This window comes from Engraulis encrasicolus, chromosome 7 (assembly GCF_034702125.1).
Source record: "Engraulis encrasicolus isolate BLACKSEA-1 chromosome 7, IST_EnEncr_1.0, whole genome shotgun sequence".
Classification (NCBI taxonomy): domain Eukaryota; kingdom Metazoa; phylum Chordata; class Actinopteri; order Clupeiformes; family Engraulidae; genus Engraulis; species Engraulis encrasicolus.
Genome location: NC_085863.1, coordinates 4,646,033 through 4,670,612, shown reverse-complemented (window position 1 = coordinate 4,670,612; position 24,580 = coordinate 4,646,033). Strand labels below are relative to the sequence as shown.

The window sequence follows — 24,580 nt, the reverse complement described above, 5'->3', positions numbered from 1 at the left end:
TTCAACTGACAACCGCTTCTGGTTTAGGAATGCAAAAAGGATTTACAGAGAGAGATCAACAATAGCAGAACTAACTGTCACCATATGTAGCCTCTTAGTGCAGCTAGTCCAGGGGCATGTACTAAGACGCTGGTTCAGGAGTAAACCAGTAGGCTCTTCTATTAGATGATTTACCTCAACTTGACCAGGTTAAGGCTCTTCTATTAGATGATTTACCTCTTTTCTTGACCTGGTTTACTCCAGAACCAGCTTCTTAGTATACCCCTCTACTGAAAAGCACTCAACTCTACATCATAACAACATGACATTACGTGTCTTGAATAACATACTAAGACTTGATCATTGGGTAACATAAGGTAACAACAAGCTTATAACACTAGGTCTTATATTTCTTAAAAATAAAGTTTAAGTTCAAGTTGTTTCCTCTGAAGTTGCCATGGATTTCTTAGCTAGGTTGAGATCAAGGAACCCTTTCTTTCTTTCTGGCATTCCACAGCCCAGCGCGCTCTGTTTTTGTTACTTTAATGTTATTTTTCCTTCCCAACGTTCACACCCCGTTGTAAGGTCAAGCGCAGGACAGGAGAGGAGAGGAGAGGACAGGACAGCCTGCCCTGTAGTCCCCCGTGGGCTCATTAGCAAGTGTGTCCGCATGGCGTTTGGGTTAAGGCCCCTATTCATTACATTCATTAGCTACAGTAGAAAAATTAGTGAAACATTTTGCACTTGCCCGGCACCTTAGGGTTCGGGTTCAGTTTAGGCTTAGGTATGTACAGTGTCAAGTACAGTGTAAGTACTGTACACGACATTACATGGTGATACAGATAGACCAAAATGGGCAATGTAAAATAAAGTGTTACCAGCTTTACTAACTTCTCATATCTGCTCTCTCTGTCTCCTTCTCCAGAGCACAGAGCACATCGTCCACCTCTCGTCCCAGGCTTTCCGGAAAACACCACCGCGGTCGTGGGCGCCGATGTGAAGCTTGTGTGTAAGGTTCATAAGCCGGCCTCCACGAGGATACAGTGGCTGAAGAGGATCGGCCATGATCTGGACGCTGATGGCCAACCCTACATGCACATGTTGACGGTAAAATAACATCCTGGCCATTTGAATCACTTCAAATCTTCAAGTTTCTTCTGTGTCAGACATGTTAACGTTTTTTTTTTTATCTGTCTCTCATTGATATGCTCTTTAAAAATCTGTGATAAAAAGATAATTCCAAAAACTAGTGTACAGGCAGTGATGGATGCTCTCTCAGGGTGATATAGTAGTATTTTGCATGTGTTTAGTAGTTTATGATAATGGTTTTGTTTTGTTTTCAAATCTCAAAAGAAAGTGAATAAAGAAGCACTCGATTAAAAATGAAAAAAGAAATCTGACGAGTGCTTCTTCATTCACTTTCTTTTGAGATTTGAGTTTGACATACATTGACAACATTCATTGACAAAGTTAAGCACCCAGTGTAAAGTATAAGAAGACAAGGTGTTGAGCGCGCTTCCTGATCCTTCTTTGTTTTGTTTTGTTTTGTCCCAGTCCCTGCAGGGGAACGTGTCCAAGGTGAACGTCCTGCCTCTGTACAACGTATCGCTGGAGAGCGCTGGAGAGTACGCATGCAGGGCGGAGACATCCTCTGGCCAGCACACACAGTCAGCCTGGCTGCAGGTCTACCCAGGTAAGGCATCTAGAGGGATTTTTTTTTTTTAATATCCCAACCACCACCCCCCCTTATGGGGGACCTATATTGNCTTTTTTTTTTTTAAATTTCGTTTCTTTTTTTTTTTTAAAAGCAAAATGTAATATACAATAAAGGATAATAACAAGGATACAGAAAAAAGGATAAAGACAGGAAAAAAAACACCAAAAAAACCAAAACCAATCAGAGTGTCCCCCAACACTTCAGACTATATATTAATTAAACAACACTACCCCCCCCCCCCCCCATTTATAGGGATTTATGTACACTAGATGTTCACTAGCAAGCATGCACTGTACTAAACTACGTATACTTTGTTTGACTGAAATCCGATCATTGTTGGATTCACGTTTGCTTTATTGTTTGTCCATCCGTAGAAAAACTCCTGACATCCATAGAAGAACTCCTGAAGCCAACAGCAGAAGGTACCGTGTCCAAGTCGCATTCATTTTGAGAGATGAAAATATGGACAACAAAAAAAAAACAACTGATGCAGTGCAGTACACCATAAAACAATTTTTGTTTTTAAATGTAATTGTTCTTTTTCTATTTCTCCAGATGATTCTGAGGACCAGGCTGATGACGTGTCCAAGCACGTCCTGGTGGAGCCGGGTGACGTCCTGAAGTTGCGGTGTGAGTCGGGTCCGTGGGGCTCGGTGCTGTGGTACAAGGATGGTACCCGCGTGCAGCACACTGCTCGCATCCGCATCCACGCCGGCGTCATGGAGATCTCGGGCATCACTTACAGCGACTCGGGAGTGTACCTGTGCATGCTGCGAGGGTCACGGGAGACCATACGCAACTTCACCATCATCGTCGCAGGTATGGAAGGAATCGATGACATATGTGCCCAAACTCTTCTCTCTCTTTCTTTCTCTCTCTCTCTGTCTCTTTGTCTCTGTCTTTGTCTCTCTCTCTCACTCACTCTCACACACACGCACACACGCGCACACACACACACACACACACACACACACGCAGACACACACCAGCTCCACAGCACACAGTTGCTCGAACTTCACATAGTATGATGTTGTCCAGATATGTTGATAATATATTCGATAATAACAGTGTGCTATCCAGCTCACCTTATATTTCTTGACTTACATGTTAGTGCAATATTCCTTTCCCCTAATTGTAAGATCTTTGTCTTTGTCCTGTTGTGCTTTCAGACCCTCTTGGATCTGGTGATGATGACGATGAGGACAACGGCTTGGATGACGTGCTAACGGAGTCTGAAAATGACCAGGTCTACTTCCACAGAGGTGAGGGTTTATACTCAACCAAGTAGCAGAAGTTGTGAAAAGTCAGAGGTGCAAATCAACTCCACATCAACTTGATCATACTAAGGACACTTCTAACTTCAACCTCCCTCTCTCTCTCTCTCCCTCCCTCTCTTTCCCTCCCTCTCTCTCTCTCTCTCTCCTCTCTCTCTCCTCCTCCTCCTCCTCCTCCTCCTCTCTCTCTCTCCCTCTCCCTCTCTCCCTCTTCCTCTTCCTCTCTCTCCCTCTCCCTCTCTCTCTATCTCCCGCTCTCTTTCTCTCCCCCCCCCCCTCCCCCCCTCAGGGCCGTACTGGACTCATACCCAGCGTATGGAGAAGAAGCTGCATGCGGTGCCAGCAGGCAACACGGTGAAGTTCCGCTGCCCTGCCACCGGCAGCCCCCTGCCCACCATCCGCTGGCTGAAGAACGGCCGCGAGTTCAGGGGCGAGCATCGCATCGGAGGCATCAAGGTGAGCCGAGATAACACTGCACTGCACTGAGACCTAGAAAGCAGAGAATGCGCGCATCAGTGGCAAAGGTGCTGGACAAGCTTTGTCGGCCTTCCTCAGTTCACGTGACCTGAGGAAGGCCGACAGGCCGAAACGTTGTCACATTAAAAACTGTTTATTTAACTGGAGAGTGTGGCACTTCTCTCCTCCTGCAATTGTATTTTCTGGTTGCCAGCACCTCTGTTTCTGGTGTGCGTTTTGCACCTCCACTCATCAAAGGTGCTGGGCAAAACAAAATAACTGAAGTAAATAACACAGTAAATGTCCTCCTTTACTTGAAGAAGGGCTCAGGTCCGAGATGTCGTGCCATTAAACAACTAGGAGCATTAACAGTGTTGTGGTGCGGACATTTATTGTTTACTCAATGCCACTCAAAATCCTGTTTTCTTTGTTATTTTACTTCATGGCAAGATTACGTTTCGACTTCATCAGTCTTCATCAGATTCTCTCTCTATCATTCTCTATGCGGTCGATTAACCCATTGACACCTAAGGTACCTGCAAAAAAGGGTGCTGAATGCCTGAGCCCTTTTAAGAAAAGCTGCCCTCAGCCTATAAAAACCTAAATATTTCAGCTTCTGAAGCACATACAAATATGCACAAAGTTGCATTGAAACGCTAAGATCCTCATCTTTCATTAGAATGTGTTCATTCATCTCAAACAAACTGAGATTTTTAAGAAAGTTGTCTCAAATCTCATTAGCCTGAATGTTGCATAATGCTGCTCCAGGCGCCAGGACATCAGGCATCAATGGGTTAACTACTATTTTGTGTGTCCTCCATCAGCTGCGGCATCAGCACTGGAGCCTGGTGATGGAGAGCGTGGTGCCGTCCGACAGGGGAAACTACACCTGCGTGGTGCAGAACAAGTTCGGCTCCATCATGCACAGTTACCTGCTGGATGTGCTTGGTAAGAAAAACACACGCACACACACACACACACACACACACACACACACACACACACACACACACACACACGCACACACACACACACACGCACACACTCGCGCACACACACACACACACACACACACACACACACACACACACACACACACACACACACACACACACACACACACACACACACACATTGTTTCTTTAACTGTGGAAAGAGTCTTATATATGTATTAGTCTAGGCAGAATTTCAGAAAATGTGCTTATTTAAGGTCCTGAAGGCAAATCATGTTAATTTTTGGTATACAACTGATTTAGGGGTATTCAAGGGTGCTGAATCCAAATCTGCTGTATACCGGGTGCAAAAATGTACGGAAATGCCTCAAACAGGCAAAATCCAATATGGCAGCCGACAGCAGGTCAAAATCCTAACAATCCATTTTCTTTTTGACTAAACAAGGTATGAATATGAAAATAAGACTTATTTTTAAGTTTTCATATATGGGGAACCCCATTCTGTCATCAGATTTAAGGTCAGATTTGAAGAAAATGCTTATATAATTGACTGGCAGCTTTTTTAAAACAGGGAGTCTCATATTGTCAACGATTTTTAGCATTATGATCAAACTTTCAAGATCCACAGAAAATAATGTCTGATGTCTTTGTGAACACCAATACTGCCAAAAACTGCACTGAACTGTCTACTTTCACCTGAAAAAAGAAGTTTGTGTCTACCTATTTCCATTCTTTAGTTACTGGCAGTAGAACATGGGATGACACCACCAAAAAAGCACTGTTTTTTGACCCAAAAATGCTACACATCTGTGTCCATATTTTTGCTTGCAGGATAAAGTGTCTTTTTAGTGTTCATGTTTGGTTTACAGCATTTCCATGAGTTTTGAAAGATGCTTAACTTAAATCTGCTGTATACCAGGCTCAAAAAATCCCATAGTACCTCAAAATGAAGGAATCCAATATGGCCGCCATCACCAGAGATATAGGCTGAATCTCAAATGGTGCACTTGTGCACTTCAGTGTCCATGTTTCAGTGTGTATGGGAGATTAGTTATGCACTGAAACATAGTGCCTGAAGTGCACAAGTGCGCCATTTGAGATCCAGCCATACAGTACATGTCTGTGATTAAACAAGGTCATCTCTTAAATATTATGCCAGGCAGCTATAGGTTTTCATACATGGGGAATTCATTGCTGTGCTCGGGTTTAAGATTTGGAGGAAAAGACATGATTTAGACCTGCATACATGTTTAAGACTGTTAATAAATTGATCATTTATATTGGAATATTTCCCCTATTTCAATTTAATCCGGCATTAATTAAATGTAGCCTATTGGTCTTACCTGTAGATAGCATATCTTGTTTTCGAATAGGGACCCGGTAGAGTCCATTACAATATGAACACTGTCACTGAAAAGAGAACACTTACTACCCACATACACTACATTCACTCCCTCATCCCCACCCTGTCGCCACTCTTAATGTAAATAACAATCAAGCATAACATTGCAATGTTCGGACGGACCACACATTGAGAGAGTACATACACACACAAATGTGGCAGAGAAGACATTCTTATTGGAACACCAACGTACACATACGTACGTATACAGGCGCTTTAATATACACTCAGGCAGATTTCAATTCAATAATTGAGTCATTATACCATGATGAAATGTTTCCATCTCAAACCACGTCCCATGCTCCCATCTTTTCAACCATAAAAGTAAGTGCGTAAGTGGTGAGCTGATGTGTAGAATAGAATAGAATAGAATAGAATAGATTGGAATAGAATAGAATAGAATAGAATAGAATAGAATAGAATAGAATAGAATAGAATGGTGTTTGTCACTATGCACATGTTCAATGAGATTGAAAGCAACACACTTCAGAGCACACATTTAATTCAAAAAACAGTTTTGGTGAGCTGAATATACAATTAGTAGTGCCAAAAAAAACCATGAACAGAGCAGGGAGTGCATACGGGGTGTGTGTGTGTGTGTGTGTGTGTGTGTGTGTGTGTGTGTGTGTGTGTGTGTGTGTGTGTGTGTGTGTGTGTGTGTGTGTGTGTGTGATTATTCATCACATTTGGTTCCTATCGATATTAACTTGTAATGTGGAATCAAATAAAGTACATAAAATGTGTGTGTGTGTGTGTGTGTGTGTGTGTGTGTGTGAATATATACACAGAGGACATACTCATGTATTGGTACTCATGTCATACTCATTGGTATCCAAGAGTTATTGCATCGATTGTCTTGCTCAATGTAGATATTACAGTAGCGGTGGCCCACTCTGCAAACACAACTATTTTACATTGTGCTGTATCAATTAGTCTATTGCGGAAGTGCAGATGGATGGAAAGAGATCATTGGATTGAGGGATACCAATGAATGGTCATTCTGTGCATGTGCGTGTGAAATGTGGTTATGGCCCTTTGTTGAGTTGTTTGGTCATGGCTTTGACACACCTGTACCAAGAGGACAGCAAGGCAAAGAGCTGAGGACCCGGTTGGAGGCTGTCCTAGATAATGTTTTAGCTCTGTTGATGCAGCAGGAGGATTAGAGAGGGGCTAACTTTTTTCCTCTTGTAGGTGTGCCTCCTGAAGGCCGCAATTATCTCTTTGGTTTTCTTTGCATTCAAAGATACAGAAATTATTCTCTGTATACCAGACTACCACCTTTTGCTGGCCACAGCAACTTCCATCTGGAGCTACGCCATAGGCATAGAGGTCCAAAAGAGTGGAGTTATTTAAAGAAATCCTTGCACTTATGACACATTTTGTGTCACATTTGTCTGAGCTGCGCTTTAACTATTCACAGATTCGAAAAGTGTTGTTGCTGAAAGAACTACTTTTTTCACTTATTTAACTTCTCACCACCATACATTTTGACTGTGTCACATCTCTGAAAAATCAGTGATCCTGATTGGTTCTACGGTATTGTGGTTTGCGATCAGGGCGAATCCGAAGGATTAGAAAGTGAAAAAAGTGAAAGCCCATTGGGAAACTCCAACTCCCATTGTCATTGTGACACAGCACTCCACAGCACACAAGTGAACACTGCACACTGCGAACAGTGAAATTGCATTTATGCTTCACCCGTGTAAGGGGGCAGCCCTCTGTGGCGCCCCATGGGGAGCAGTGCGGTGGGACGGTACCATGCTCAGGGTACCTCAGTCATGGAGGAGGATGGGAGAGAGCACTGGTTGATTACTCCCCCCACCAACCTGGCGGGTCGGGAGTCGAACCGGCAACCTCTGGGATGCAAGTCTGACGCCCTAACCGCTCACCCATGACTGCCCAGGATTATAGGTTATCTACTGTACGTGATGGAGTTGTAATCCCATGTGAGGGATCCAAGTGATAGGTGAAGCTTAGATGATGGAGCACACTGGATGAGAGAAGCACAGTTGTGTGAGGGACACCATGGGGGTGAAGTGCAAGTAAGGGGAAGGCAGCGTGATATTGACCATCACTAGGGTTGTGGGTGTGCTCTGACTGTCCCACTTATGATCCAAGCCCTTTGGAGTAGAAGTCAGAGCCCTAGGTTAACTTATTCTCAATTACCTCTCCTCCTCTCCAGTGATTTTGAAGGAGTTGTTCGCTTAAATGTGACAGCTATGTATGCCCAAGACAAATTTATCTTATTTGCAGCAACTGAATGACTCCATGTACTCCATGCCTCTTCTTGCAGATCCAGAGGGGGGTGAGGCACTCCTTGGGGCGAGCACAAGTTGTGATGTCTTTTCATGCTTCGTGAATGGCAGATACAGGAGTAGTGGGACTAATGCCCCATTCAATTTCATCCATCCCGTTTCAGTGACTGACAGGAGGACAGGGTGGAGTAGTATGTGATCCTGCCTCAGTACATTGGCTTGATAATGAGGGGGCACAATATGCCATTGTGTGGCTTCTGATGTACATAGCAAAGACTCCATGACTAGGACTAATCACTGCAAAACAACTCTATTGCTTTCGCTACATCTGCAGCAAAAGTACAATGTAGTGCCTGGTGTTATGTAGTGTCTAAACATGTAGTGGCCAAATCACTGAGTAGGAGGAGCTTGATAATGATTGGAGATAGCCTAACTATCAAGAAAGTAAATATTTCACAATGACATCAACCTGTCTTTTGTTCCACCTTTCACCTTTCTACCGTTCAAGGATTTAATCTAAACAAGGTAATAAAATCAGCAGACAATAACTTCCCAAAACTAGATATTCATATTAGCTGAAGGTACATTCAGGCATACAGACTTATCTGTGTATAGTTTTGTCATAATGGAAGAGGTGGGCTGAGGTGAACACATTTCATTGTGCATAAGCAATTGAAATAAGACAAAACATTTCAATAGAAATGAGCCTGTCAGTTAATTGTCATGAAAAACAATAGTTGTAAACATGAATTCAGACTACACTGAACTGCCTGACTACACTGACTACCTTTGATTATAATTTTAAATTTGATTACATACATTATTTCCCCATGTATGAAAAGTAAACATATAGCTACATAATGTTTTTAAGAGTTCACCTTGTTTAATCAAATATATGTATATCTCTGGTAATGGCGGCCATATTGGATTCCTTCACTTTGAGGCATTATGGGAAATTTCTGAGCCTGGTATACAGCAGATTTGAATTCAGCACCCTTCACTACCCCTAAAAATGCTGTATACCAAACATCAACACTATAAAAAGGCACTTTGTCCTGAAAGAAAAAATATGGACACAGAAGTGTACTATTTTTGGGTCAGAAATCAGTGCTTTTTTAGAGGCGTCATCCCATGTTCTACTGCCAGTAACTAAAGAATGGAAATAGGTAGACACAAACTTATTTTTTCAGGTGAAAGTAGACAGTTCAGTGCAGTTTGTGGTAGTATTGGTGTTCACAAAGACATCAGACATTATTTTCTGTGGATCTTGAAAGTTTGATCATAATGCTAAAAATCGTTGAAAATATGAGGCTCCCTGTCTTAAAAAAGTTGCCAGCCAATTATATAAGCATTTTCTTCAAATCTGACCTTAAATCTGATGACAGAATGGGGTTCCCCATATATGAAAACATAAAAATAAGTCTTATTTTCACATTCATACCTTGTATAGTCAAAAAGAAAAGGGATTGCGAGATTTTAACCTGGTGTCGGCGGCCATATTGGATTTTGCCCGTTTGAGGCATTTCCGTACATTTTTGCGCCCGGTATACAACAGATTTGGATTCAGCACCCTTGAATACCCCTAAATCAATTGTATACCAAAAATTAACACAATTTGCCTTCAGGGTTCATCTTTTGGGAAAATTGACCCTGACTATATGTGGAGTATCAGCACGAAACACAATGGCTAACAGCTGCCAATGGAGATTACAGTCAAATGACAAAAACACAGATAACAAAGAGGAAACAGACGCTTTACAATGCACAATAAAAACAACAACTTTTTTTTTACATAATATGCCTCAGTGGTTGAACATGCTAGAAGTGTTTAGAAACGGATCATTTGGAGGGAAACCTTGACCAGGAGAATAATGTGTTTAAGGTATGCAGTGCAGCCAACATAGGGGGTCAAAGGGGTGCGTTGTCCTGGGCCCATGGAGATTGGGGGCGCAGAATCAAATCCCAATTACATTGTGTGTATATAAAAGGGGGGGCCCTTTCAGATGCCTTTGTCCTGGGCCCAGCCAAAGCTGTCCGCGGCCCTGAAGGTGTGAGTATGGACAGAAAGTGAAAGAGAGAGAGCGTGGAGGGGGGTGGGGGTTGGGGAGAAGAGGTGGGGGTGGTGATGGTAAATTGAGTTAAGTCACAGGAAGAGAGATGTGGAGAATAAGAAACCGGCCGGCCCCACTGCTGGATCCAATTAGTGGAGGTCAGCTTTGAAAGCGGCCATTATCTCCGGCACCGGGTTCTGGCATCCTTATCAGGTTCAGCACTCTGCTGCGTTTAACATGCCTTCCTCTGCCCCGCTGATACCCTCTGCTCTGCTCCGCTCTGCTCCGCTCCACGCGTTAAACCCCTCTGAAGTTCACAGACCGTGCTCATCATGATTGGACGGACTGGGTTTTTTTTTCTTCCCCAGTCGGTCGGGGCTATTTTTCAGTTGGGTGATCTTTAGAACTGGAATGTGACCTTGCCTTGCGTGTTCTTTCATCTCAGTATTCTATTCAAATAACAGGTTTTAAGTCGTGCTGCTGGCTGCGTGAAATGTTTATTTGATTGAACATTGTTTTTTTATGTAAGAAAACAAAGAGTTATTATGGAACATTAAAGCATACATGTATTTATTAATGCTGAATCCATCCGCCTCAGAATTCTGGATGCTGGACCAAATAAGTAGCTCAGGAAAAATAGAAATAAATTCCAGAACACCAGGCTCCCTTTTGTGTTTGCAGTGTTAATTCGTAGCTTAAAGTGATTATTTCAAGTGTATTTGGTCCCAGAGTATGTGCTAAGTGTTAAATCAATACTGTTTTTTTTTACGTTTATGTCTCTGGCGTGAACCCTTCATCATGATAGTACTATTATTGTTTCCTCTATTGCTAACTCCTTCTCCCTTCTTGGTCCCCAGAGCGCTCCCCACATCGGCCCATCCTGCAGGCAGGTCTGCCGGCCAACACCACGGCCATGGTGGGAGGAGACGCCCAGTTCCTGTGCAAGGTGTACAGCGACGCCCAGCCACACATCCAGTGGCTCAAGCACATCGAGAAGAACGGCAGCCGCTATGGGCCCGACGGGATGCCATACGTTCAAGTCCTGAAGGTACGATACAATACGATAAGGCGCTATATAAAACGAAGTCATTATTATTATTATGATGATACGATACGATAAGATAGTACTATATTGACGGGATGCCATACGTTCAAGTCCTGAAGGTACAATACAATACGATATAAGCGACCTATATGAAATTAAGTCATTATTATTATTACCATGATACGATACGATAGTACTATACTGACGGGATGCCATACGTTCAAGTCCTGAAGGTACGATACAATACGATAAGATGCTATATAAAATGAAGTCATTATTGTTATTATTATTATGATACGATACGATAGTACTATATTGCTGGGATGCCGTACGTTCAAGCCTTAACAAATAATCATAAATGAGGTGTTCGACAGAACGTCTGGAATTTTGTGTGTCTTATAACATTTTCACTGCCAGAATATTGCAAGTGTAGAAGGATACAAAGATTGTATTTGCCGCATACCTCGAAATGCTTTGAAAAGTAACAAAACTACATTAAACTGTTACTGTGTAGTACTGCAGTAATGATGCCGTGTATTCGTTCTGTGAGGAGTAGTTCTGCAGCATTGTCCAGCTAAGTACAGCTAAGTTTTGGTTAGCTAACATGAAGACATTGTTTTTTGTTCGTGTGTTTTTTAGACGGGTAGTTTGAACATGTCGGAGGTGGAGGTGTTGTACCTGACCAACATCTCCCTGGAGGATGCAGGGGAGTACACCTGCCTGGCCGGCAACTCCATCGGCTTCTCCTACCAGTCAGCCTGGCTCACCGTCCTCTCTGGTAAGCTCTCTTCACTGCAAAAAATACAATCTTACTGCCTTGTAGTAATATTGCTTCTTTTTAATATTGCTTCTTTTTATGAGTCGCGCTGGATAAAAGTGTTTGCTTAATGTAACATGACGTAATATAACTATTCAAGTTATTTTGTTTCAGACATGTAAAACTTTGTTATCTCTTTTTCCTTTTTTCTTTTTCCATCAGGTTAAAGATAACACACTTTTACATGTCTGAAACAAAAGAGCTTGAATAGTTAATATAACCTTAAGGCACAATGAACGTCATACATCTACATAACGTAATGCAATATAACATTGTGTGCCACAGAGGAAGAGGTTGCGGTGGATCTGGAGAAGATGGAGACCAAGTATACGGACATCATCATCTATGCTTCGGGGGCGCTGGCTCTGGTAATGGCCGCCATCATCGTGGCGCTGTGCCGCATGCAAGTGCACCCCAGCAGAGAACCCTTCGACGCCTTGCCCGTCCAGAAGCTCTCCAAGTTCCCGCTACGCAGACAGGTGTGTATGGTTACGACCTCTATGGGCCATAGTATTTATTTTAACAAAGAAAAAAAAGGGAAAGTGAAACATGCACATCCCGTCTCAAATTTTGAGTTTTCATGTGATTTTGCCAGTCCTGCACCCAATGTTTTTAAGATTGGGTGCAGGAATAGCAAAGTCACATGAAAACTGAAAATAAAGTCCGCAACACCGAGCTCCCATTTCTTTTACTTTAATGTGACATTTACACGTAAGAGACATGATAGCTTGGTGTTGTGGACTTTATTTTTCATTCGGAATGAAGATGTTTTCGTTTGATTTGTTATTGTGAGTGAGAAGGAAAGAGTTGTTTTTGGAGGAAAAGAGTCAGAATCAATTTGTGGTGCATGGTGCATGGCTGCATTCTGTGGTGCTCCACAACAAAATGGTCTGTGTATATAGGAAGCATTGTAATCCCTGTGGTCTGAATGTACTGTATTGGCCTTGTTTATCAAAGGAGGCTGTTACATTACATTACATTACATTTAGCAGTCGCCTTTGACCAAAGCACAGTACAGCAGTATACAAGCAATTAGTCGCACAATTCGCATAAAGGACATCTAGGCGCAGTGTACAGTTGCAACACTGACAGCATTGTCTAACACAACATAAAAGAAGATGTAGCACAAAATAATATGAGGCTGTTGTTGTTGTTGACACTCTGTTGTTTGTTCCTCTGCAGTATTCGGTGGAGTCCAACTCGTCTGGGAAGAGCAGTGCCTCTCTCATGAGGGTGGCGCGTCTCTCCTCCAGCTGCTCTCCCATGCTGGCCGGAGTCATCGAGTTCGAACTGCCCTACGACCCTGACTGGGAGTTTCCCAGAGAGAAGTGAGTCATGATAATGTTTATTGTTATTATTAGGATAATGATAATCAACGCTATAAAAAACAATCATCATCAGCCAATTTGGCTTGTACATGTTCAATTTTACCAGCCGCATGCATATTCTACACTCTCTACCTGAATCAAAGTGGCTAGTAGGCCTTCGTTCTACCTGCCAAGTTTCACCTTTTGAGTAATGCACAATTTGTAGTACAGGGGTTATTAACTCATTTTTTACATTTTCACTTCCTCTTCAGCTTGACGTTGGGGAAGCCGCTGGGTGAGGGCTGCTTTGGGCAGGTGGTGAGGGCAGACGCCTACAGCATCAACAAGGACAGCCCAGAACAAGTCTCCACTGTGGCCGTCAAGATGCTCAAGGGTAAGAGAGCTAGTCGAGGTAGTTACAGTCCAAAACGGAGCACACAACTACTACAACACATTTCAGTGATACATTTTGCCCATGTGTATTGTGTTCTATTGAGATGACTTGTGTAGCCCCCATAATGCACTGTTCCACCAATGGAATGCTGTAGAGGCCATTGAAAAATGAACTACCTTAGTACTGCGCTACTTTTTCGTAAGACAGCAACATAACACTAGCCTGTGCGAAAAGCCGACTGTTGACTCCGTCAATCACTCTGGCAAAAGCCATGAGGAACCCGTCTCCGTGGAGGGTGGTAGATTTAAAATAATTGGAGTTCCAAACTCCATTAAAAACTCATTAAAAACCATATTGTGCTTTATTAGAATGCCTTTTACGATACAGCGTCGCAAAAGCAGACAAATAACAAAACGGAAGTGTGAATATAGTTACCTTAACCAATCAGTAACGGAGCTCGCGGGTGAGTTCTACGTCACCACTCTCAACTGTTTGCTGATTGGCTAAACACTGAGAGAACCGAGCTCGAGGCTTTTGCCAGACGATGTGCGGAGCCAAAATCTTTGGGTGGAGTACATAGGATGGCGTCGCGAGGCTAACATAACACAGCAACATGGTATGCACTACGACTTGGTGATTGCCATTCTGGTGATTTATAATGCAGTCTGTCTTAACGGTTTAATATAGATATTATAGTTTAATATAGTTTTTTTTCTCTGTGAAGCGGCTTTGAGTACCAAGAAAAGCTCTATATAAAACCGATCTATTGTTGTTATAGATGATGCCACGGATAAGGATCTGGCGGACCTGATCTCGGAGATGGAGCTGATGAAGGGGATGGGGAAACACAAGAACATCATCAACCTCTTAGGAGTCTGCACACAAGATGGTGAGTAGGACCAGAGAGAACTCAGGAGGAAAAGAAGAGTTGAATGTCTTTGATATCCTTCAAACAAGCCGTGGATGTTACTCAAGCTCGGAGATGAACAATCTTCTCTTCTCTTCTCTTCTCTTCTCTTCTCTTCTCTTCTCTTCTCTTCTCTTCTCTTCTCTTCTCTTCTCTTCTCTTCTCTTCTCTTCTCTTCTCTTCTCTTCTCTTCTCCTCTCAGGTCCTCTGTATGTCCTGGTGGAGTATGCCTCCAAGGGCAGCTTGAGGGAGTACCTGCGAGCTCGTCGTCCTCCTGGTATGGACTACACCTTCGACGTGACCAAAGTGCCCGAGGAGCAGTTGACCTTCAAGGACCTGTTGTCCTGTGCCTACCAGGTGGCCCGCGGCATGGAGTACCTGGCCTCCAACAGAGTAAGTCACCCACATGGGAAATGTGTTATGTCATGGAGTACCTGGCCTCCAACAGAGTAAGTCACCCTCATGGCGAAATGGGTAGATGCATATGTAGTGTATTTGAAATTCATGTACTGAAGCCCTGTGTTATGTTGTGGAGTACCTGGCCTCCAACAGAGTAAGTCACCCTCATGGCGAATTCATATTGTAGTGTATTACTGAAGGCCCTGTGTTATGTCATGGAGTACCTGGCCTCCAACAGAGTAAGTCACCCACATGGGAAATGTGTTATGTCATGGAGTACCTGGCCTCCAACAGAGTAAGTCACCCACATGGCGAATTCATATTGTAGTGTATTACTGAAGGCCCTGTGTACCTGGCCTCCAACAGAGTAAGTCCCCCGCATGGGAAATTCATTTTGTAGTGTATTACTGAATGCCTGAGTTATGTCCATGGAGTACCTGGCCTCCAACAGAGTAAGTCACCCACATGGGAAATTCATATTGTAGTGTATTACTGAAGGCCCTGTGTTATGTCATGGAGTACCTGGCCTCCAACAGAGTAAGTCACCCACATGGCGAATTCATATTGTAGTGTATTACTGAAGGCCCTGTGTTATGTCATGGAGTACCTGGCTTCCGACAGAGTGAGTCACCCTCATGGCAAATTCATATATCCCGCTAAGACGCAGCATGATAAATTTGCTGTTCCAAGAATGGCAACGACCAAGTTGTAGTGTATTACTGAAGGCCCTGTGTTATGTCATGGAGTACCTGGCTTCCGACAGAGTGAGTCACCCTCATGGCAAATTCGGTAACACTTAACTTCGCGCAAGCATCATACGCATGACATAACAATGTCATAACAGTGTCATAATGCAGTCATTAACATTCTGTCAGTGTAATAAATGTTATAAATAAATGACTTAATCATTAAGTGACATTCAGTTATGGCAAAGACAGCCCTAACAATGTCAATTTTTCATGACCATCACACAATCATGACACTGTTATGACACTGTTATGTCATCCGTATAGCGCCAGAGTGAAGTAAATTGGTACCGGAAATTCATATATTGCAATGCAGTGTCAAAACTACAGGTCCCATATTACCGCGGCTCTAAATTATTTCTATCATCGCCAGACAAAATGGCTAGTAGGTATTATTAGACTTAATACTAGCCAAAAACACACTGAGTAATGGGTCAAAGTGGCTCGCAAGTTGTCTTTTCTGCCAGCCAAACTGAAATTTCACCAGTTGGCTGATGTTATTTTAGAGCCCAGCATATTACTGCACAACTACTGCAGTATAAGTCTAGTAAAGGTAACATTGTGGACATGAAAATTGACAATGTTGTCGACATGACCTCAAGTGCTGCAGAAATATGCACCTGCATAATGTATTCCTTACATAGTTCATTTTCTCTTCTTTTGTGTTATCATTGCAGTTCCTTCCTCACAAACCATAGAACAGTTGTAGCCTGATTATCATCGACTTTCAAATCTCTTCGAGACTAGTAGCAACGCTGAACTTGTTGCGTCACTAGGAGGGCACGGCCTGGCTAGAACAGTTGTGTCTGTGTATCTGAATATTTGCTATTTCCACCCTCCTCCATGTCTGTCTCATCCCCTCTCAGTATACTCAGCTTTATTTGTTAACCCCCCCCACACACACACACACACACACACACACACACACGCTCCTTCCCCCCCTCACCCCCCCCCCCCCCCCACCCCCACAGACATTTGTCCCAGTCCCATTCCCTCTCCATCCACCCCCATGCACAGTTGACACCCTCCCCTCCCCCGCCTTTAGCACAACTATCCAAACAGACAGCACTTACACTCTCTCCCTCCCTCCCAAACAGCGCCCATAATCACCACACCTGCCCCCTTCACCATCCCCCACACCACTAAAACTGTGTACACACAAGTCTTTACTCAGCTTTACACTTTAGCCTATCCCCATCTCAAAACAACCATCATGTGGGACCAAACTTACTTTATTGGGAATGACTACACTGTTTGGAAATGATTACATTATATTTCCTTTTTTAAAATTCTTGACTATTTTGTAAGATGAGAAGTTATGGTGTCGGGAGTGAATGGAACGATTGCATGTTTGTGTGAAAATTGACATTTATCCAGGTCATGTTGTGGAAAGAGATTAGTCAGACATTCTAAGAGTATATATGGAGTGTTTATTTGCAAAAAGGTGTATCTCCATTTTATAGAATATTGGGAAATTGACATTTTTGTATTGGGCATTCCATTGAATTGCATTGCAAAATGCATTTTACATAGGTTAAAGGGTAAGAATTCACACATAGGTGATAGGCCCTCTGAACAGTCATTTACAATAATAAAATGCAAAAGTCAAAAAATGGAGATACACCGTTTTGCAAATAAACCCTTCATATCTTATCTAGCCTCTCTCGTTTAGCCGTAAACAGCTGGGACTTCTTCTTTGTTGAGCTGTAAGCAACCGGACGTCTTAAAAAGAAGGCCGGTCGCTTACAGCTAAACTCTCTGGGAATGAATGAATGCCTGCGTCTTTGCTTGAAATAGATCCACAGTTGTAATTATGGCCACCCTAAGCATCCATCTCTCTCTCTCTCTCTCTCTCTCTCTCTCTCTCTCTCTCTCTCTCTCTCTCTCTCTCTCTCTGAAACCCAACAGTGCATCCACAGAGACCTGGCCGCCAGGAACGTATTGGTGACCGAAGACAACGTCATGAAGATTGCAGACTTCGGCCTGGCTCGCGGCGTACACCAAATAGACTACTACAAGAAAACAACAAATGTGAGTGTGAACGTCTGTGGCTCTTCGAAGCTTTCTTCAGAAACACATTTTCTGGTTAACCCTTATCCTGGAGATGCCTTGTGTATGTGTGCGTGTGTGTGTGTGTGTGTGTGTGTGTGTGTGTGTGTGTGTGTGTGTGTGTGTGTGTGTGTGTGTGTGTGTGTGTGTGTGTGTGTGTGTGTGTGTGTGTGTGTGTGTGTGTGTGTGTGTGTGTGTGGTGGTTTGTTTAGTCTCTGATACCAAACTCTCCTCCCAAAATTAAATTGTGTGTCTGTGCTTTAGTTTGCATGCATGCCTTTTATGGTAATTAGAATGGCTTTTTAACTTCTGGGTTCTGTACCTCCACACACTCTGACATTGCTGCCTATGTCCTCTTTTGTTGGTCATTCTGGATTAAAAAATCATTTGCTAAATGTAACATAATGGAATGTAACACACTGTCCAAATGTTAAGCATTTCTCTGTATGATCTCATTGCAGGGACGCCTGCCAGTGAAATGGATGGCACCAGAGGCCCTGTTTGACCGCGTCTACACACACCAGAGTGACGTGTAAGTACAGTATACAACCACACTTATCAAGATTAGCATTCATGTTAACTCATGCTATCCAAAGTGTTTAGCTGTGAGCAACTGGACTTCTTGAACGTGATTAGACATCTGGTTCCTCATGTATTGAACTTCCTGTAAAACTTAACTTGACGCCGGCGTCGTGTGTATGACATAACAGTGTCATAACAGTTTCGTAACGAGTCATGCATGCGTCATGAACATTATTGGTGTGTAATACCTTTTTTTCTGATCATTATATGTACGTAATGATACTGATACCAGTATCGGTGGATCGGCACTAAAATATGTTGGGATATGGTATTTTTTGTGCGTTTTGCGATCAGTACATTAACACGTCTGGTCTGTCCTCTCCTCTGGTCTGCAGCTGGTCGTTCGGGGTTCTGATGTGGGAGATCTTCACCCTGGGCGGCTCCCCGTATCCCGGCATCCCCGTGGAGGAGCTCTTCAAGCTGCTGAAGGAGGGACACCGCATGGACAAGCCCTCCAACTGCACACATGAACTGTACGTAGCCTACAGCAGATACGCAACCATCTCTTGCTTTTGAATTTGGTTTTTTTTGTTTTTTCATTTTCACATTGTACATTTTTTTAAAGTCTTTTGGTTACACTTTATTTTGGGGTTCCTGTAATATTAATGAGTTACAGTGTAACTAAGTAGGCCTATGTAGCATTGTGTACTTGCACTGTAGGCCTACCGTCCATACTATAGTTTGGGGTTAGGATCAGGGTTGAGTGGGCTAAGACCATTGTATGACTCTAACCTCTAGGATTAGGGTTATGGTTAGGGTTAGCCATATATGTACAGTGAGTCCAATATGTATTTGATCCCTTGCTGATTTTGTTGGTTTGCCTACTAACAAAGACATGATCAGTCAATAAATGTTATGATAATATGTATTCTAATATGGAGAGACAGAATATCAAAAAGAAAATCCAGAAATGAACTGAAGAGAATATATATTAATTCATTACCATTTCATCGAGCAAAATAAGTATTTGATCCCCTGCCAACTGATTACAGTTCCGGGCCCACAGACCAGATGGGCACTTCCGATCAACTTGTCATCTGAATTAAAGACACCTGTACATACTAACATGCATAAAAGAACAGATTGAATCAGCAGAATCAGTCCATAGTATGAGTGAATCAGTCACACTCCAACCTCACCAGCATGGGAAAGACCAAAGAGTGGTCAAATGATATCAGGGACACGATTTTAGACCTGAACAAAGATTAAATGGACTGCAAAGCCACAAGAAAGAGACTGGGTATTAATGACCCAGCTGTTGATGCATTTCTTCCAAAATGTGAGGAATACAAAATGACTATCCATCAGCCTGTCAGGGGTTCTATACAAGATTTGACCTTTTGTAGGGATTTGATAATCATGAGAACAGAAAGAAATCACCCTAGAGCTGTACGGGATGAACTAGGCAATGATATCAAAGCTACTGGGACCAAAATCACTGATAAAACTACTGGTAGCACTTAATGCCACAGAGGTTTAAAATCCTGTAGTGCACACATGGTACCTCTACTTCAGAAGGAACCTGCGCAGTCCCACTTGAGGTTTGCCAACAGACATCAGACTGGTTTAGGATATGATAAGGAGGTGCTGTAGTCAGATGAAACCAAAATCAAGCTGTTTGGCATTAACACAATTCAATGTGTTTTGAGAAAGAGTACTGCTGTCTATGATCCCAAGAACACCCTCCTCACCATCATGCATGGAAGTGGTATCATTATGGTTTGAGGGTGTTTGTCTGGCCAAGGCACAGGACAACTTCGCATCGTCAATGAATGGATGGAGGGAGGCATGTAATGTGCAATCCCGAGTGCAAACGTCCTTCCCTCCACCATTACACTGAAGGGTGGGCTATTTTTGGATCTCCCAACATGACAATAATACACAACATACAGTCAATGCAACAAAGGAGTGGCTCAATAAGAAGCATATTAAAGTCGTGAAGTGGCCTAGACAGTCTCCAAATATTAACCCTATAGTAATTCTATGGAGAGAACTGAACCTCCCATTCGCCAAGCTACAGCCACAAACTATTAATGTTTTAGAGATAATGTGCAAAGAAAAATGGGCAAAAAATATTTTCTACTATATGCACAAACATTGTCATTAACTAAAAGAAGCATCTAACCTCAGTGCTAGACAACTAGGGCTTTGCCACAAAGCACTTTATCCTCTTTAGCTAGAGGGGTCAAATACTTATTGGCCTAAATTAAATACAAATAAATTAAAATATATTATTTTAAGTTATTTTCTGGAATTTCTTTTTGATATTTTGTCTCTCCATGTTTGAAAACATATTATCATAAATGTATAGACTGATCATGTCTGTATTAGTGGGCAAACCGGCAAAATCAGCAAGGGATCAAATACATATAGGACTCACTGTATGTGTTGCTTGACTTGAAAATGATTTTGCATGGTCAGGATCAGGGTTGAGTGAGATGAGGCCATATTGTATGGCCCTAAAACCCTTGGGTTAGCATTAGCGCTAGCCGTATGCGTCTCGCTTGACTTGAAAATGATTTTGGATCCTCGTCCTGACAGGTACATGAAGATGAGAGAGTGCTGGCACGCCGTACCCACGCAGAGACCCACCTTCAAACAGCTGGTCGAGGAGCTGGACAGACTGCTACTGTCCATTTCAGATGAGGTAAGCAATCCCCGCTCTCGCTCTCACACACGACAGGCATTAAAACGTATTACAAAGTCTGTAATGAATAGTAATAAGTAGTTCCTGCTACACTTTTTGATGACCAGACAAAGTAATATAATGGAAATAATAATAATAGATCAGTTTTATATAATATAGGGCATAATAAAAAAAGGATTATATTCCAAAGGCGTTACTCTTGTGCAAGCAGAGAAATGAATATGATTCTTTCTCCTCTTGTCTTCCCAGTACTTGGACTTGTCGACTCCCTTTGAACAGTACTCCCCATCATGTGAAGACACATCCAGCTCTTGCTCATCGGACAACGACTCTGTTTTTACCCACGATGCTGTTTCCACGGACCCCTGTCTCCTTGGCTACCACAACATTCGATCTCGGCGAGACCTATAGACATTTTGCACGGCTGGCTTAGCTCGACATTTGGTTATCATCGGACTTCAATTTGGCACTAGCTGCTCGGACTGATCACAGTGTTGTCGATCGACTGTATCGATGTTTGCACGAGGAGAAATTGGTACGGAGAGGTCCTGAGAGGCTCACGTCTCTCACTCACTCACTGCCCAACCAAGAACATTATGGCGATGCTTGGCACTACAGAGAAAACAGCAGCTATGAGTTGGAACATGTCTGTTTCTTGTTTTGAATCCAGTTGCATCGATGAAGAGGCTGGTCAAAGATATACAACTCCTGAAGTATCTAAAAACAGTATTGTAAAGTGGAGTGTACAAAGAAAAGAATTTATTTTGATATTGAAGAGAAACTGATAAGATTGTTAAATATAAAAATCTCTCTCTATATAAAATTATTTTACTTTTTTTGCTATTTAAAGAACAAAAAACAGCTGTGTTAAATCTCAGGAAATCATTTGTGCATTTTACATCACAGCAATGAAGTGCTGATTTTTTAGATTTCCTATAAATATATAAAACATTTTATACATATCTCAAAAGAAAGTCAATTGCTTTTTTAACTTATTTTGAAATCTTATGAAGTGAAGCTGAAGAAATTTGACGAAAAAGACACATTATTTTCCACAACACAAAAGACTACTACAAAGAAATATATGGCCTGCCCTGAACCACAGTAGAACTACGCATGTCTACATACTTGGAGCCGATCTGCAAAGCTTTCCTTGACGGCTTCTCATGGCCACTCAGTCTGTCAGGAGCGATGAAGAGACTGCCAAGTGTGGAACAAAAGACTGGTCCTAGCGGAGTCTAAATCCATTCAACACACCGGACACATCTCAGGAGACACGCAGAGCGTCTACTGTCAGTCCTGTAAAAGAAAGAAAGAAAGGAAAAGAGAGGGAAAAAAGAAAGGATTGAATGTGGGCTAGTAGTCTAGAGGGGGTAATGGGGCAGCTTGGTTTGGTGGTTTATAAAGACTAAGATAAGACGGCTTTGAATCGAGTTTAAAGAAGTTGGGTCACTGTCTTCCAAGAACTTTGGTCCCTTTTTAACTTCACTTTCGTGTTTTATCCCAACTTGGCCCCCATGTAGGACTTATCTCTGAAATGTCTCCAGTGATGTCCACAGCAGTCAGAGCAGCAGGGGGCCGTTAGCGGGACCAGACCTGGCCGAGCTGGAGGTGGAGGTTGGGCGGGCGGGAGAGAGAGAGAGAAAGGGGGGGAATAGAGAGATAGGGTTTGGAGATTAACCTCAGCTTGTGTGCAAATGAAGCGCTCCCCTCCTTATTATGGAAATGCATCCAGCTGCCCCATCCTTATCCTTTATCAGCCTCTTTTTAATATACAATGCTAATGATGCAGGAGGGGGAGGGGGAGGGGAGGGGCGCCGGGCCCTTTATTATGGGCGAGCCCGTCCCTCAGAGACGACCTCAGGGGAACCAGGCCAGGCCAGTACAGGCTGACACCATCACCTGATAAGAATCCAATTGGCTTGAATTTTTCCCATTCTTTCCTTCTCTTCTTTTTTTTTTCTTTCTCTCTCTCTTTCTTTCTTTCAAACCCAACTGAACGAATTCCAAGCTGTTGTTTAGCCCCGAGGTGTGTTTTCATGTAAACATGTTGAAATGGCTCAGCATTTTAAGATGGTTGGCTGGCTGGTTTCGCTGCTTTGTGCATACATACTACAAGCACAATTAGCACCTACACATTTCCATGATCATTTTTTTGTTTTTGTTACGCAAGGCTGCTACTCCAACTGATGACCTCGTGATACAGTACCAAACAACAATGCTTTAATTAAGGTCTTATTTTCTCTCCATGGGATTTCATTTCAGTCTCACACAATTGTCGTTTCCATCATCACCAGCTTTTATATTCCCAAGTTTGCATGACATTCCATTTATTACTTCCCAGTACAATTATAAACTATGATGTTCTTAAACAAGGTTTCCTACGAAAAAAAAAATATTTTGGAAAATATGTAATTTATTTCTTTTTTGTTTGTTTGTTTTATATGAAATAAACTGTAATTTAAAATATTACGTTAGGTCTCTATATTTTATTATTTATTTTATTAAATATCTCTTCTCTAAATGATTTCTCTCTACTCTCACTTATGCTTTTTTGCTGTACGTCAGTGTGTTACTGGATGTCACTGTGTCTACGCTGGAGAATACATTGAAGATCTTATTTTTACGAGCAAGTTGGTAATATATATTTCTAAATAGGTACAAAGATTTCTGGGCAACTGATGTACAAAGTGGTGATTTATGGGTTACAAAAGTATACCCCAGGTACAAAACATCTTTGTCCAGATTACAGTAAGAGTAGGCTACCCCAAAACATCCTTTATGATACCACTATTGTACTTAAGAAGGTGCATAATTGCTGTACAAAAAGGTACTGCCAGTGCAGCAAGCTTAGCTAATAGGTACAGGGAGAGGTATTTCCGTTTCTCTATGTTGAGTTTCTAAACATATCAACATTTGTGCCAACTGAGAGGACATGACAGCCAGGCAGGTACGTTACTGCTACCAGGCTAGACTAGACTAGCTGAAAACACGCTTGGGGATGCCTGCAATCAATGCAATGTTTAGCAGTGGCCCACACTGTGCCCGTGTGTGTGTGAGCTAGCATCCATACTGTTTTTGGACTTTGAAAACAGGAGGGGTGGAGTGAGGGGTGGGAGGTGAGTGCGGTGGGGGTGTGTGGAGTGGGAGTGGGTGGTGGGAGAAGAGATGAGGTGAGGGGTCCTGGGAGGGGAGGTGAGGGGGTCCTGAGAGGGGGGGGGGGGGGGGGGGGGGGGGGGGGGGGGTCTGATTGCAGGCCCTATCTCCCTCTCTAGCTGTGGTCCCTGGAGATGCTCGGGGGCAGCTGTGGGATGTCTGATAAGGGGGGGCAAAGGGGATGACCTCAGCTCCTTCCGCTGCCCCGCACCCCCCCACACCGCCCCACACCGCCCCGCACCGCCCCGCATCGCCCCACACCCCCCCACACCGCCCCACACCGCCCCACATCCCTGCATGCCTCCCATGCATGTGTAGGGGGAGGCAGTGGGAGGGAAGAGAACCCGACAGGTGGGGGGGGCACAAAGGGGTCAGTGTTCCAGGCCCTTGGGGGAGGGGGCGGGGGGGTGCAGAATTGAGATCTCATTACATTGCATTGCTGGG

General features: G+C 43.0%; 1 protein-coding gene across 1 annotated transcript in view; it reads left to right on the top strand.

Annotated features, from left to right (window-relative positions):
* fgfr4 (fibroblast growth factor receptor 4) overlaps positions 1 to 22,591 on the top strand; it is a 26,464-nt gene extending 3,873 nt beyond the window's left edge. Inside the window, exons 2-19 of the mRNA XM_063202736.1 lie at positions 905 to 1,086; positions 1,534 to 1,690; positions 2,219 to 2,515; positions 2,866 to 2,958; positions 3,260 to 3,426; positions 4,251 to 4,374; positions 10,945 to 11,135; positions 11,772 to 11,910; positions 12,235 to 12,428; positions 13,132 to 13,277; positions 13,529 to 13,650; positions 14,429 to 14,539; positions 14,760 to 14,950; positions 17,611 to 17,733; positions 18,213 to 18,283; positions 18,669 to 18,806; positions 20,875 to 20,980; positions 21,230 to 22,591. Of these exons, the coding sequence (XP_063058806.1) occupies positions 905 to 1,086; positions 1,534 to 1,690; positions 2,219 to 2,515; positions 2,866 to 2,958; positions 3,260 to 3,426; positions 4,251 to 4,374; positions 10,945 to 11,135; positions 11,772 to 11,910; positions 12,235 to 12,428; positions 13,132 to 13,277; positions 13,529 to 13,650; positions 14,429 to 14,539; positions 14,760 to 14,950; positions 17,611 to 17,733; positions 18,213 to 18,283; positions 18,669 to 18,806; positions 20,875 to 20,980; positions 21,230 to 21,391 (2,714 nt within the window). The 3' untranslated portion in view covers positions 21,392 to 22,591. The remainder of the gene's footprint in view (positions 1 to 904; positions 1,087 to 1,533; positions 1,691 to 2,218; positions 2,516 to 2,865; positions 2,959 to 3,259; positions 3,427 to 4,250; positions 4,375 to 10,944; positions 11,136 to 11,771; positions 11,911 to 12,234; positions 12,429 to 13,131; positions 13,278 to 13,528; positions 13,651 to 14,428; positions 14,540 to 14,759; positions 14,951 to 17,610; positions 17,734 to 18,212; positions 18,284 to 18,668; positions 18,807 to 20,874; positions 20,981 to 21,229) is intronic.
* The last annotated feature ends 1,989 nt before the right edge of the window (positions 22,592 to 24,580 follow it).